Raw genomic sequence first — 14,194 nt, forward strand, 5'->3', positions numbered from 1 at the left:
TCAATGAGAGATATTCAAATTCCAATTAAAATAACCCGATTTTTATATATTTTTTATAATTAAAGGATCATGCATTATTACTAATTGTGCATATATATTTATTTGGCAATTTTAATTTCTATTAGTAAGCTACTTTATAATGTATCGAGAATATCATTTTATATTTACCATGTTAAAACAAGCATTTACATTCTTATTAGACTTTTATGAAAATTATACATATATACGAATTGAAATACCGCTATAAATATATGTCATGTATAAATCATATTTTGTATTCGTGTATTCTTCACATGTTTACATAGAATGATAGAAATAGCTAAAGAATAAACCACATGTATATGCACTTGCATATATATGTATATAATACATATGCATGTACGTGCTATTTAACTATTATGCATGATTTATAGAATAAACATCATAAATTATGTGTTTATATACAAATTGATAAGTATGAACAACCAAAAATATAGTAAATAAGAGGAAATGATGAATAGCAAAATGGAAATTGGCGTGTACTATGTGGTAAAAAGGATGAGTTGAACATTATATAAATAATAATGTTATACAAGCTTATAAGAAATATCTATCAATTGCAAATATATTAGTTTTAAAAAAGGAAAAAACAAAATTGTTCTCATCGGATTAAAAAAAAATTATAACTGTTTTTAATACACAAGAACAAAATTAAAGATAGATTGTAAATTTTAGTAAATATTTACCAAAATGTATCATATCATATATATATACAAATATTATTCATAAATATTGACAAAATGCATATTTAATTATAAAAATTATAAATGTATACACATTTAACGAAACTCAATAAAGTTCATATAAATGAAAATTTTGGTTTTCTATACGAAAAAACATAAAAAAAACTCTGAATAAGTTATATGTATATAAGATTATTGTATTAATAGTAGTATTTGTCTTAGCATATTTCCAATATGATTTTATTTATGTTGATAAAAAGGAAAACTGGATAATATAAATATATACATATCATTCTTAAAATTTAATTAATGTATTTTAGAATAAAATAAAAAAATATTATATATATGCTTATAAAAATTTATATAAAATTCATAAGATATTTATGCTAATGCAAAAAAAATATAAATATACTATTATATTGATACATGCAATGATGGTTATATAAACTTTTGAAATAAATTTTACTAAGGTTACACACATATGTATATGTATAAAATGCAAATTATTATTTATACTTTTTAATAATACAAAATATATTTTTCTTTAATATTATGCATTTCAGAAGTGGAGCATTATACTTTTTTATTGTATTTATTACATTTATTTTTGTTTATTTTTCCCTTTCCCCATTCCAGTAGCATTTTAAATAATTTCTCGAAAGGGAATAAAAATATTGCAATAAAAAAAAACGAAACACATATTATAATGAATGATAAAACATGTATTAAATGAATATTATATTTGATCCATAATGTGTAATGCATTCATAAAAATATTTTTATTTTACGTGCGTGCTATTATTTTACGCATACATAAATCGGTATACAAACAAGTACCTATTTCTCTTTTTTTTTCACACTGAAATAATGTTAACTTAAAAATATTAATTTCATTTATTGTATGTTTTATTAATGCTTTCGTTCACATTAAATTTTTCATTTTTCATTGTTTATGATAAAGTATTCAATATTTACACATGAAATAAAATGCTGCATATTCGAATTTGGAACTAGCTACAGCCTTTGTTTATCGTTGATATCATTATAATAGTATATATTTTGATAAAGGATTAAAGTAGCTCGGTGGAATAACCTCTTTATGGGATATAATATATTGATATGCAAATATATAAGCATACATTTCAATGTACTATATATGTAGTAAAAGGTACTAATATGAGCAAATTTCCATAAATTATTTTAATGTCATATTTTTTGGAATATTTACTTTGTTTATGCATTTTTTATGATTTTTATAAAGAAGTAAAATAAAAAAACAAAATACTGAGGAACATTAAAATCCTACGATATTAAAAAGGATTGGTGTAATTTAGTATGCTCCATAAATCATCTTGGAGAAGAAAAAGAAAACAATGATTTCCTTACATTATTTTAACGGTTTCAATTTTTTATTCTATGCAAATATTTTTGATAGAATGCAGTTACTAATGAAATTGTATGTAGGATGGAAATTATGTTTATTATAACAGGGACTGAAAAGAAACATAAAATTTGTGTGAATATTTGATTATAATTCTATTTTTATGAACATACGTGTATATTTGCTTCATCTAAAATAAATATTGTGCTATAATTTATCAAACTCAAAAAAATATAATATAGGCATTATTATTATCATTTGTATATACTTCCTTTTCTGCTACTTAATAATTTATAAGATTTTATATATGTGTATACTTGTATATGTATTAGAATAGAAAACGTATACGAAGCATATTATTAAGGATCATAAGAATTGTTACACCTATGTACAATGGTATTTATATGAGCGAACATATCCCTAGCACAAATGAATATAAAAATAAATATATTTTGCTATATTACTTAAAAAGGTGCCCATATAATTTATGTACTTTTAAAAAATTTGCTCATACTATTTAAGGGAACATATAATTGCACACTGGTGTAATAAAAACATATTACATTAAATTTTAATAAATATCCTATAAAAACATGATATACAAACAATTAAGTCATGCATATTTTTTATATAAATATGTAATTGAGCTAATGGGTTGCTATCACAATATTTATATTTTATACATATGGGGTAATTTTTGTATAAGAACAATTATATATTATATATATATAATATATTTTTGAAAGGCACAAACGGGAAAAAAAATCGTATTTATAAATTGCCTAACATATATTGTAAAATATTAAAAAAATATATTATGCGCATATACCAATATAACGCTGATTTTTATTATTTATTTCCATATTTATATATTTTTTAAGTTTCTTATTTTGATTTATTATTATATTGTTTATTTTATTTTCGAAATTAATCTTTAGCTAAAAAGCTTATATTATTGTATAGTAACAAAAACGATAAGGAAACATTATCGAAGTATATTTTTAAAGGATGCTAGCATAATAGTTTTTTAAATTAAAAGAAAAACAATATATAACCATATACATATTCTTATATTTATGTTCAGGCTTTTCTGCTATTTACACATATAAGATAAACTGAAATTAGTTTCCAATAAAATAAAAATAACTTTTAGAAAAAGAAAAAATAATTATGTCAAACAAAAAGAGAACCATTTTAAAAGTTATCATTCTTGGGGATAGTGGGTAAACACAAAAAACATAAAAGCAATCTATTTATATATATTTTAAATATTTTATAAAAAATGTAATCATATATTATATTTAAGAAGAATATAAAGAAAAGGGTAACAAAAAAGAAAACTACGTTGCAGATATAATTAATTATGAAGGAAAATACGATTAACATATTTTGTACTATTTTTTTAAGTAATGTATATTTTATGCATATTAATGCATTACACATGTTACTAAACTAAAGATATACTTTTAAAATTATAAAAGGGTTACTGAAATGTTATAATAAATGAGCATATCTATATATATGTCTATAATATAAAATTTACACATATGTGTTTTGAATTTTGTTTGTAAAAAAATGGAATTTTAATAGCAATCATATTTTGATATGCAGAATTGTGTAAAATATTAGAAAGATAAAAAGATTAAGAAAATAAAGGGGAGTCGTTTTTTTAAAAATCAAAATTGTATGGGACAAAAAACGAAATACAATTAAATATAGAACAATAACTTTTAAAATTTAATTAATAATTTTGAGTTAATAAATATTATATAGCTAACAAATACATTCATATTACACATTCCTTGTTATCTGATTCAAGTTGACTATATTACTATCAAATAATTTGTGCCTATTCTATTAATTATATGTATTTTTTTATCTCTATGCAGTGTTGGAAAAACATCATTAATGAATCAATACGTAAATAAAAAGTTTACGAATCAATACAAAGCTACAAGTAATTATATAATCTTATATATTATTTTAGGATGTTTTTACTATATGAAGAGATTCTATTATTATTTCCTTAATTTAATTTAATAAAACTTTGTTTTTTTCAGTTGGAGCAGATTTTTTAACAAAGGAAACAGTAGTTGATAATGAGCAATTAACTATGCAGGTTATATGAGAATGAAATAAGTATTACAAATAGACGTATATATGTATTTGGTGTATTAATTAACTTCTATTATTGTAATATTATAATATCACGAATTACATAATAATATATTGCCACATTTCACATTATTGGTATTTGTACATATTTTACAAAATGTTTATATTAGATATGGGATACAGCAGGACAGGAGCGCTTTCAAAGTTTAGGCGTAGCCTTTTATAGGGGAGCAGATTGCTGTGTCTTAGTTTTTGATTTAACAAATTACAAAACTTATGAATCTTTAGAATCTTGGAAAGATGAATTTCTAATACAAGTAAATAAAATGAAGAAAAATAAATTATTCAAATGCATGCAGAAGCATGTTCTCTTTTCATAACCATTAACATATTTACGTTCATATAATATTTTTGATAGTACTTTTTCATTAATTTATATTTTTCCTTTTTAGGCAAGTCCAAAGGATCCTGAAAATTTCCCCTTTGTTATAATTGGAAATAAAGTTGATGAAACGAATAAAAGAAAAGTAATTTTTAAGCAAATAACACAGCTATTTATAAATATGTTAGCATACTCTATATATACATATATTTGTGGGTATGGGACAATATATGTATATTGTTATTTCCTTTTTCAGGTTCAATCTGTAAAAGTTTTGCAGTGGTGTAAAGCAAATAATAATATACCATACTTTGAGACAAGTGCCAAAAATGCAATTAATGTTGATCAAGCATTTGATGAAATAGCAAGAAAGGCTATGAAACAAGAACTTCAAGAAGAGCAAATGTAAGAAAATGCGGCAACAAATATATTAATAAATATAGGAAATAAAAAAATTTTTTCTCTTTATTTATACATTAAAATAAAAATATACATGTATTTATGTGGGAATTCATATTTTATCTTCTGCGTTTATGCATAACTCATGCGAAAATACTATTGTTTATTAATAGTATTTTCTGAAAACCATGCACACATCACATTTTATTAATGATTTCTTGTTTTATTTATTCTAATCAGATATTTACCCGAAACCTTTACTCTAAATAGCCAAAATGATCAAAAAATATACAAAAGCCGATGTTGTTAACTAAAATATTAAGATAATAAATTTTTTTACTACTAAAAAACATTATTTATTATATTTTTTATCCGATGCCTTTTGTAATTGTTTTTCTATGAAACTATATTTTTTCACTGGAAATTATATATACCTTCCAAAATTATATATATATGTATATAAATGTCTTTATGTGCGTGATTATTACAGAATGAATGCATATATGTATAATAATGATATTATATGCAAATCAATTTATCATTTGGTAACACATAAGAGACATTCAATGAAATTTATTATTATTTTATCTATTTTTAAATACGTTAAAAACAAAATCATGAAAATCCAATTTTTATGTATTATTATACCCAAGGATGTGGATTTAGGAAAACATATTGTGTTCAAATATATTTTTTAGTATTTAGGAATAAACACAATTTTTTCATTCCATAATTAACTATTACGTAAATATTCTAAATAGATAAATAGCAATATATGTATATATATAATCGCAAAGTATATAATAGTTTTTTATTTTTAATGTTAAATTATTTAAAGGGCAAACATAATTCGAAGCTGTGGATGATAGTTTATATATCACAATTTTCCATAAAAGTAAACCAATATATAAATATGTGTATGCGGATTATATTTTCCCCTTCATTCCATCTTTTTAATAATGGATTTATTTCTTTATTAGTCTATTCCACAATGTAAATCTAAATATTTGTAAAAATTAATATAAACACATTATGGTAATAAATGCAGCCCTTTTTATTTCAAAATTATACTCATTTATTTATTATATTTATATATATCATTTTCTTTGTTTATATTTGAATTATATATAGTTGGTGATATTAAATTATGCCATTTAAAAAATATGTAATTCAAATCTATAAAACTTATATCAATGCTTATATCACATATATTTTAAATATATATATAAAGTGAGAAAATATGACATTTAGTAATTTTGGGGATAGTTTTAATATAAATTATTATAATTTTTAATATCATATATATTTTTTGGGTGATAACTATTATATTATTATTATTTTTTTTCGTAATAATATAATTTTTATGAATATTTTAAGACAATGGAAATAAAATACTGTTATTGAATGCTCGTTGTTTATAGATTAAAAAAATATAATATATGCAATATCTATAATATGCACAGTTTCTTTGCATTTTTGTGCATATAAAATTTTTTTCAGTAAAAAGGTTTGCTACAATAACATTTATATATAATTTTTTATAAGAAAAATAAAAATGTTATTTTTATATTTGTTCCATAAGGATAATTAATATATTCTTTATATTAAAAAAATATTATTATAAAAAAAATAAATAAGTGAAATTATACTTTTGTATTTTTTCACCAACAAAAAATATTATAGTATTCCTTTGTGATAATATAATTGATTATTATAAGTATTAAGAATTTTTTATAAAGGGAAGAATTCGTGGTATTACTTTAAGTTTTTTGAAAAACTATAATTATGTACACTTTGGTATGCCAAATGTTAGAAAATTATATTTTATATATATAATATTTTTTTCATATAACTATTTATTATATATATATGAATTTTTTTTTGAAAAATGAATAAATAATTTGATATAATATTATGTTTTGGTGATATTATTATAATGCAAAACATGTATTATTTTATGGAAATCATTGTATATAATATGGATATTTTTAAGACAAAAAAAATAAATTGACTTTTACAATCATCAATAATTATTTAAAATAGTAGGATATAAAATTTGTTTTTTATGATATTTTTTAAATTTGGTATTATATGTTAATGTGCGCGTGATTTTTTTGATTTGTTATATTACACTTATATGTGAATAAATAGTTATATATAGGAAATAAGGGCGTACATATTTCTTATGCATATATGTAGCTAATAATAATTAATCTTAAATGAAAATTATAAATTTAGAAAAAATATAAGAATTAAATAAATTCAAAATAAGTTTAATATATAAAAAAATGGAAGAAGCTGAAGTACCTGTTCCCGATTTATTAAAAAAACTAATTAACACTCACAACTATTATATAGACAAAACAACTTTATATTTGAAAACCCGATGGCTTTCATTACTGTGTTTATTTATTATATATGTACTTAGGGTTTATTATGTAACCGGATTTTATGTTGTATCGTATGCATTATCAATTTTTTTGTTAAATTTATTTTTAAGGTTTTTAACCCCCCACAATATTGAAGAAATATATGAACAATATGAAAATGAGAATAATGGATTATTGCTTCCTATGAAACAAGTCAACGAACAAAAAAGAGATAATAATCCTGATGACAAAAAAGAATTTAGACCATTTTTAAGGAAATTAAATGAATTTAAATTTTGGTTATATTCAACGAGAGCTATTTTGCTATCAATAGTTTGCACGTTTTTCCCATTTTTGGACATACCTGTATTTTGGCCCTTATTACTTTTTTATTTTATATGTTTATTTTTGGCTACTATGAAGGAGCAAATTAAAAATATGATCAGATTTAAATATTTACCCTTTAACACATGTAATGTTTTTATATTTAAAAAAAACGATTTTTTTTTTTTCAATTTTAAAGAAAGTATATAACCATATTATTGGATAATGATACATATATATAGGCATGTGCATATATCCATTTACTTTTCTTCTTTTTCAGCTACCAAGCAAACTTATGGTTCCATTGTTCGGGGGAATGGGAGAAACAAATAAAGTTAAATATGCTATGCATATTATTATATAGGAGGACTCATATTTGAACGAAATTAATGTATAGTTTTTTTCTTATATACTATAGTTATATTTTTTTAATTTTAGTAAAAGATTGTTGTTTTATTCATGTATTGTTAAACTGTTTAATATACAATTGTTTCAAATTATTTATACAATTATTACATGTAATTTTGTAAATTAAATCTTTTAAATACTAAAAAAATTTAATAAACAAATATAAAAGTTTATGTTTCAATGAATATTATACTAAGCTGTGGCATTATATAGTTTATATATATTTTATGAATTATTTATGTAATATTTGAACACCGATGGCATTTCAAATTAAATCATTGGTACTATAAATTAATAGGAGAATAAATATTTTATCAATAATTGGTGATTGCATATTTTTATTTATTAATAAAAACAAAAAGGTTTAACAATGATAATTGGTATACACATAATTAGTTCAAGGCGAAGTAAATATGTAATTCAAAAAAAAAATAATGGCATATAACACAAAAAAAGGAAATAGTAAATAACACAATTTAAGATAAATACATATATTTTAATTATTTTTAATAATAAAGTGTTATCTTCCAGTAACATCATCATAATGTTCAATCATTTCGAGATCCTTATCCGAAATATTATACTCTTTCATTAATCTTTCTGTAATAATTCGTTTTCTTCTTTGGGATACTGTTTCTTTTGGCGCTAATGTATAAACTGAATAAAGGAAAACAAAAATAATTAAAGAATTAACGACAAAACTAGTAAAATCTTTCTTTATGCTTACAAAAAATCTTCCTCTATTATACCCAAAGACACTTAAATTTCTTTTTGGTTGTGAATTAATTATTTTATATTTAGGCTTTGAAAAATCATAATTATTATTATTTTTTGTTTCATTAGTAGATTTTGTATTTAATGAGTTGTTATTATAGTCACCATTTTTCGTGGTAAAATGGAATTTATTATAACAATGCTCTTTTATATTATTTACTCTGCATTGTCTGCACAATATATGATTTAATTGAAAAATAGAGAAATATTTTTTTGCTTCAGAGACATAATTCATTTTTTTATAGCATTTTTTGTATTTATTTACTTTTAAATGATACGCCTGCTTGTGATGTGAGTATATTATATGGTTACGTGTGTCATATGCATATATATAAATAGGAGTTTTATTATGGTGGATGGCCTTCTTTTATACATATTTTATTTTTAATAGCTTTGGCTGAAACTAATTTATGGAAAACAAAAAATAATAACTTTTATAATTAGCTATATTTTAAGTAAAAATTATTTATGATATAAAGTTGTAGCAGAGAATGTAAACAACGTTTGGGGATACGGAAATTTAGCCTAATTGCTTCTAAATGATATATTTTTTTTCTTTGTTTGCTTTTTTATTATTTTTCATTATTTTTTATTTCTTTTGATTAATTCGATTGTTTAATGATATTTAGGAATTTAATTTATGCATTTGTACTAAATTATATACAAAAAATTATAAAATATAAAAATACTTTGCCTGTTTATGTTATCATAAACTTGTTAAAAATATAAGTATTTTGCTGTAGTATATACAAAAATTCTACAAAAAAAATACATAAATTTTTATTTTTTTTTGAAAAAAATTATAATTAAACTTATAATTGTAAGCATAATAATCCAACATATGAAAATGTTTAAAGAATTAAAATGTGTTAACACAGATGCTAGTATCGAGGAAATATTTTTTTTAATGATAATTCATTTTATTCAAAAATAAAGGAACTTTAAAAATATGTTATATATCATATACGTATTTTTGAATATATTCATCACAATTATATTTTTGGGGATATGCTTAAAATTGTTTAAAATATTATATAACATATATACTTTTTATATGCCAATTTTTTTACAATACTGAAGCAACTATCACAGAAATTGAAATTCAAAAAATAATTCCGAATATTTTGCAGGCTTGAACAAGAGCAAACAGCCATACACATATATTTCTTTTTGTATATATATAAAATTATTTTTTTAAATACACTAAAAAATAAAATAGTTGAGTTAGACATTGAGAATTAGGCCTATGAATATTTGAAATGGTCTTAATAAAGCGCAGATTATTGCAGTGGTAAAATTTTAAGAATCTATCACACATATATGCATGTATTCATAATTTTGTACAGCATATAATAATCTATTTTTCAAAAAAATAAAAATATATTTAATGGATAATTTTAAAAAATGTAGAATGAAATATGTTTCCCCCCTAATTCACAACTCGATATATTAATGATTATTAATAATAAAACCATATATTATATTTCTAAATTAACAGATAAATGTATATTGATATAAATAATTGCTTTATTTTTATTTCTTATACCTTATAATTTATTCACCACCACTGTTTCTTATATACGTATAAATGGCTTTATTCATTTTATAAATCTTAATTCGAAATATATATATTTTTTATTTATTTAAATATGTCTTTTATATTGTGTTTTTTTGAAATATCCATGTGTAGCAAGTTTTTTAAATCGGATACGTGCTCTATAAATGCTGATGTGGTAGTTGATGTCTGGCTGTAATGCATCTTTTTTAGCTCATCCATTTTTGCACTTGTACGCGAGTATAATTACATATGGCAAATTGAAAAAGTTAATTTATAATATTTTGTTCTTAAAATACGAACTTTGTATTATGTGTGTTTGATTTCTATTTGTGTGTATTGATAATTCATTGTGAGATAAATTTGTTTCGATGACAAATATTACCCTTTTTATTAAAGATGGTGATAATGATTATTCAACATATTATATTTTTTTGGGAAGTGTTTTTTCGAGTACTTCCTATGATTCACTATAAACGAAATGAAGCCTTTTTTTTGTAAATGAAGCATCATTATATTACATTTTTTCATCACAGCCAACATATTGTTTATAAATTTATATTTTATAAGTTTATAAATTTTTTTTTTAATTATATAATTTTGTATTTGCTACCATTCGCCTATAGTATCATCAATGGAATAAGATATAAAATTACAATATATAATTTACAGTTTTTAATGAATATAAAATGATTTTTATCAATATAGCCCTTCAATTTGATATATAAGTGAATTAGTAATTTCAATAAATTTAATGCATCTTTAATATCACATTGCCGAAGTATTACAATGAATTATTGATTATCATCAAACTTCGTTTAATATATTTTACATATACTTTTAACATTATATTTTTATTTTTTTTAAATAATATAACATTGTTGTTTATACAAATTTGTTCAATGTAGATATATGATTGTATATAAAATAAACAAATTGTAAATTCGTTTTTTATGTAATGTAATTATTATTATTATATATTGTTTTTCATATAATAAATAACGCTTTACATATGGTTTCCATTTTTAAAAAGGTTATAACTTTGTGATTAGATATAATAATTATAAAAATATGATGCATTTAAAATTAAACATGGATATATGAATTTATGTATTAATAATAAACTTTAAAATAGCTAGTTAAAATAAAAGATATATAATGCTGCAAATTATAATTACTATTATATTTGTGCATGATTATTCTTTTTTTCGCCCTAATTATATTTATATAAATACAACTGCGTTGCAAATATGAATTGTTCTATATTTATTAGAGTTAAACTTTATAAGGATTAAAAAAAGTATTATTATTATTTATATTTTTCTATAAAATGAAATAAATGTTAATTAATTAGATTCATAATTTAGTTGTTTATTATAAATTTTATTTAAAGTTTTTTAATTATTAGTATTTGCAATTTTATTGTTTATTTTATTAGATAGTTCATGCTTAGTATAATATTTATACTAAACATTTTAATGTAATAATAATTATTATTATTGGTTACAAATTTTATTATAATTAAAATAAATACCTGAATAATATATGTTTATGTATATATCTATATATATAATAAAACATGATATATCCCTAGTAATAATGCCTATTTTTAGTTAATTTTTGTGTACGTTTGTAAGTTTTTATACATTACTTTGTAGTTCGTAATACAACAATATCCAGTCTGGTTGCTCTTAAATGTACAATTATTAAATTTTTACCATTTTGATATATTTCTTATTTTAGATTATTAAAAAAATATAATTATATTTATTGCTTAACGACAAAAGTAAATATTATAATCTATTAGGAAGTATCATTACTACTATTAAAAAAATTATTATTACTTTATTTTTAAATATAACAATATATAATCACATGAAATAAATTAAATGCTATGAAAATTTAATATAAAAAGAAAATAAATATATATTTGTATTTTTCAAATATATTGTAATATCACATTTTATGAACACATTTATAATGTTTTTTAATAGTGGTATTAAAAAAAAAATAGTACACGCATCAAGATGAGCGTATTTGTACCTAGATCATTATCGCTTAATTGGCTGCAACATAATGCCGCGGTATATAATAATTTCATATATGCATAAACACTTATTTACATAAAGTTATACATTTTTAAATAATAATATTAATATACTATAATAGATAATTTTTATATAACATAAATGATACATATATATGCATATTTTTTGCATTACCACTTTAGATTAGCGATATTGGAATAATAAATCGAAATCCGTCTGTAGATATTACTTCATATTCGAGACGCAGTCGTTTATTAACAGAGAAAGCAGGATGGTCTCCTTTTATTAAATCAGCACATGTTGTAACAACTGCGCCACCAGTTAAAAATGTAAATAAATTTGCCTCTCCCACTCCAAGCTTAAAACCACAAGCTAAGCCTGCAATGGTAAGTAAAGAATTTTCTCTAATTACAACCTCGCATATACAAACTAGACCGGGAGTGATCAGACCTGTAATCCGAAATATGCAAGCCAAATCAGATGCTCCAATTGCAACCAAAAATATACAAACTACCCCCCCAATGATAAAAAAGCCTGCAATGCCAAATAAACCAGCTTCTCCAATTATAACACCAAATGTAAAAGCCAAACCAGCTGCTCCAAATGTGCAAGCCAAGCCAGCTGCTCCAATTGTACAAGCCAAACCATCTGCTACAATTTCAACATCAAATGTACACACCAAAACAGCTGCTACAATTTCAAAATCAAATGTACAAGTTAAACCAGCTGCTCCAAATGTGCAAGCCAAACCATCTGCTACAATTTCAACATCAAATGTACAAACCAAAACAGCTACTACAATTTCAAAATCAAATGTACAAACCAAAACAGCTGCTACAATTTCAACATCAAATGTACAAACCAAAACAGCTGCTACAATTTCAAAATCAAATGTACAAACCAAAACAGCTGCTACAATTTCAAAATCAAACGTACAAACCAAAACAGCTGCTACAATTTCAACATCAAATGTACAAACCAAAACAGCTGCTACAATTTCAACATCAAATGTACAAGTTAAACCAGCTGCTCCAAATGTGCAAGCCAAACCATCTGCTACAATTTCAACATCAAATGTACAAACCAAAACAGCTGCTACAATTTCAATCCAAAATATAAAAACTAACCCCCCAATGATAAAAAAACCTGCAATGCCAAATAAACCAGCTTCTACAGTTCCAACACAAAATGTACAAGAAAAATCTGTAATGGAAAATAAGTCAGCTGCCTCAATTCCAACCAAAAGTGTACAAACTAAACCTGCAATGATAAGCAAATCTTCTGCTCCAAATCAAGGCGCAAAAGAAAAAGAGCCGGATACTACGAATAATAAAACCAATTCAAAGTTGTCACAAAAATTGAAAAGCGCAAAAAAAAAATTTATAATAGCTACAGCTTTATTGCTTTTATTAATAGCTTTGTTCATAATACTTCCTACAATATTTGGTGTTTTACTAAAAGATTATCTAGCCATTGTTCTTGGAATTTTTGGATCCCTATTATTGATTGGTGTGCCATTATATGGTGTATTTCTTAACAAACTATTTAAAAAACTTCGATGAAATGTATTAAAATATAAAATGTAATATACAGGGTTTAGGGTTCAGGGGTTTAGGGTTCAGGGTTTAGGGTTCAGGGTTTAGGGTTCAGGGTTTAGGGTTCAGGGTTCAGGGTTTAGGGTTCAGGGTTTAGGGTTCAGGGTTCAGGGTTCAGGGTT

The 14,194-nt window shown here is 22.3% G+C and overlaps 4 protein-coding genes across 4 annotated transcripts; 3 read left to right on the forward strand and 1 right to left on the reverse strand.

Annotated features, from left to right (window-relative positions):
- Window positions 1-3,273: 3,273 nt before the first annotated feature.
- PBANKA_0418200 (ras-related protein RAB7, putative) lies at window positions 3,274-5,309 on the forward strand (the record flags this gene model as incomplete). Its single annotated transcript, XM_034568229.1, has 7 exons — window positions 3,274-3,326; window positions 3,993-4,060; window positions 4,164-4,222; window positions 4,389-4,535; window positions 4,671-4,745; window positions 4,857-5,005; window positions 5,240-5,309. 7 exons carry the CDS (start codon window positions 3,274-3,276, stop codon window positions 5,307-5,309), a joined length of 621 nt encoding a protein of 206 aa, XP_034420239.1.
- Window positions 5,310-7,287: 1,978 nt separating this feature from the next.
- Window positions 7,288-8,025, forward strand: PBANKA_0418300 (protein RER1, putative; the record flags this gene model as incomplete). The annotated part of the gene is made up of 2 exons (XM_034568230.1): window positions 7,288-7,840; window positions 7,973-8,025. The coding sequence occupies 2 exons, from the start codon at window positions 7,288-7,290 to the stop codon at window positions 8,023-8,025; spliced, it is 606 nt and encodes a 201-aa protein (XP_034420240.1).
- A 595-nt stretch (window positions 8,026-8,620) lies between these two features.
- PBANKA_0418400 (conserved protein, unknown function) lies at window positions 8,621-9,109 on the reverse strand (the record flags this gene model as incomplete). The annotated part of the gene is made up of 1 exon (XM_034568231.1): window positions 8,621-9,109. The coding sequence occupies one exon, from the start codon at window positions 9,107-9,109 to the stop codon at window positions 8,621-8,623; it is 489 nt and encodes a 162-aa protein (XP_034420241.1).
- A 3,347-nt stretch (window positions 9,110-12,456) lies between these two features.
- On the forward strand, window positions 12,457-14,039 carry PBANKA_0418500 (Plasmodium exported protein, unknown function; the record flags this gene model as incomplete). Its single annotated transcript, XM_034568232.1, has 2 exons — window positions 12,457-12,513; window positions 12,660-14,039. The coding sequence occupies 2 exons, from the start codon at window positions 12,457-12,459 to the stop codon at window positions 14,037-14,039; spliced, it is 1,437 nt and encodes a 478-aa protein (XP_034420242.1).
- Between the last annotated feature and the right edge of the window lie 155 nt (window positions 14,040-14,194).

This window comes from Plasmodium berghei (genome assembly GCF_900002375.2).
Source record: "Plasmodium berghei ANKA genome assembly, chromosome: 4".
NCBI lineage: Eukaryota > Apicomplexa > Aconoidasida > Haemosporida > Plasmodiidae > Plasmodium > Plasmodium berghei.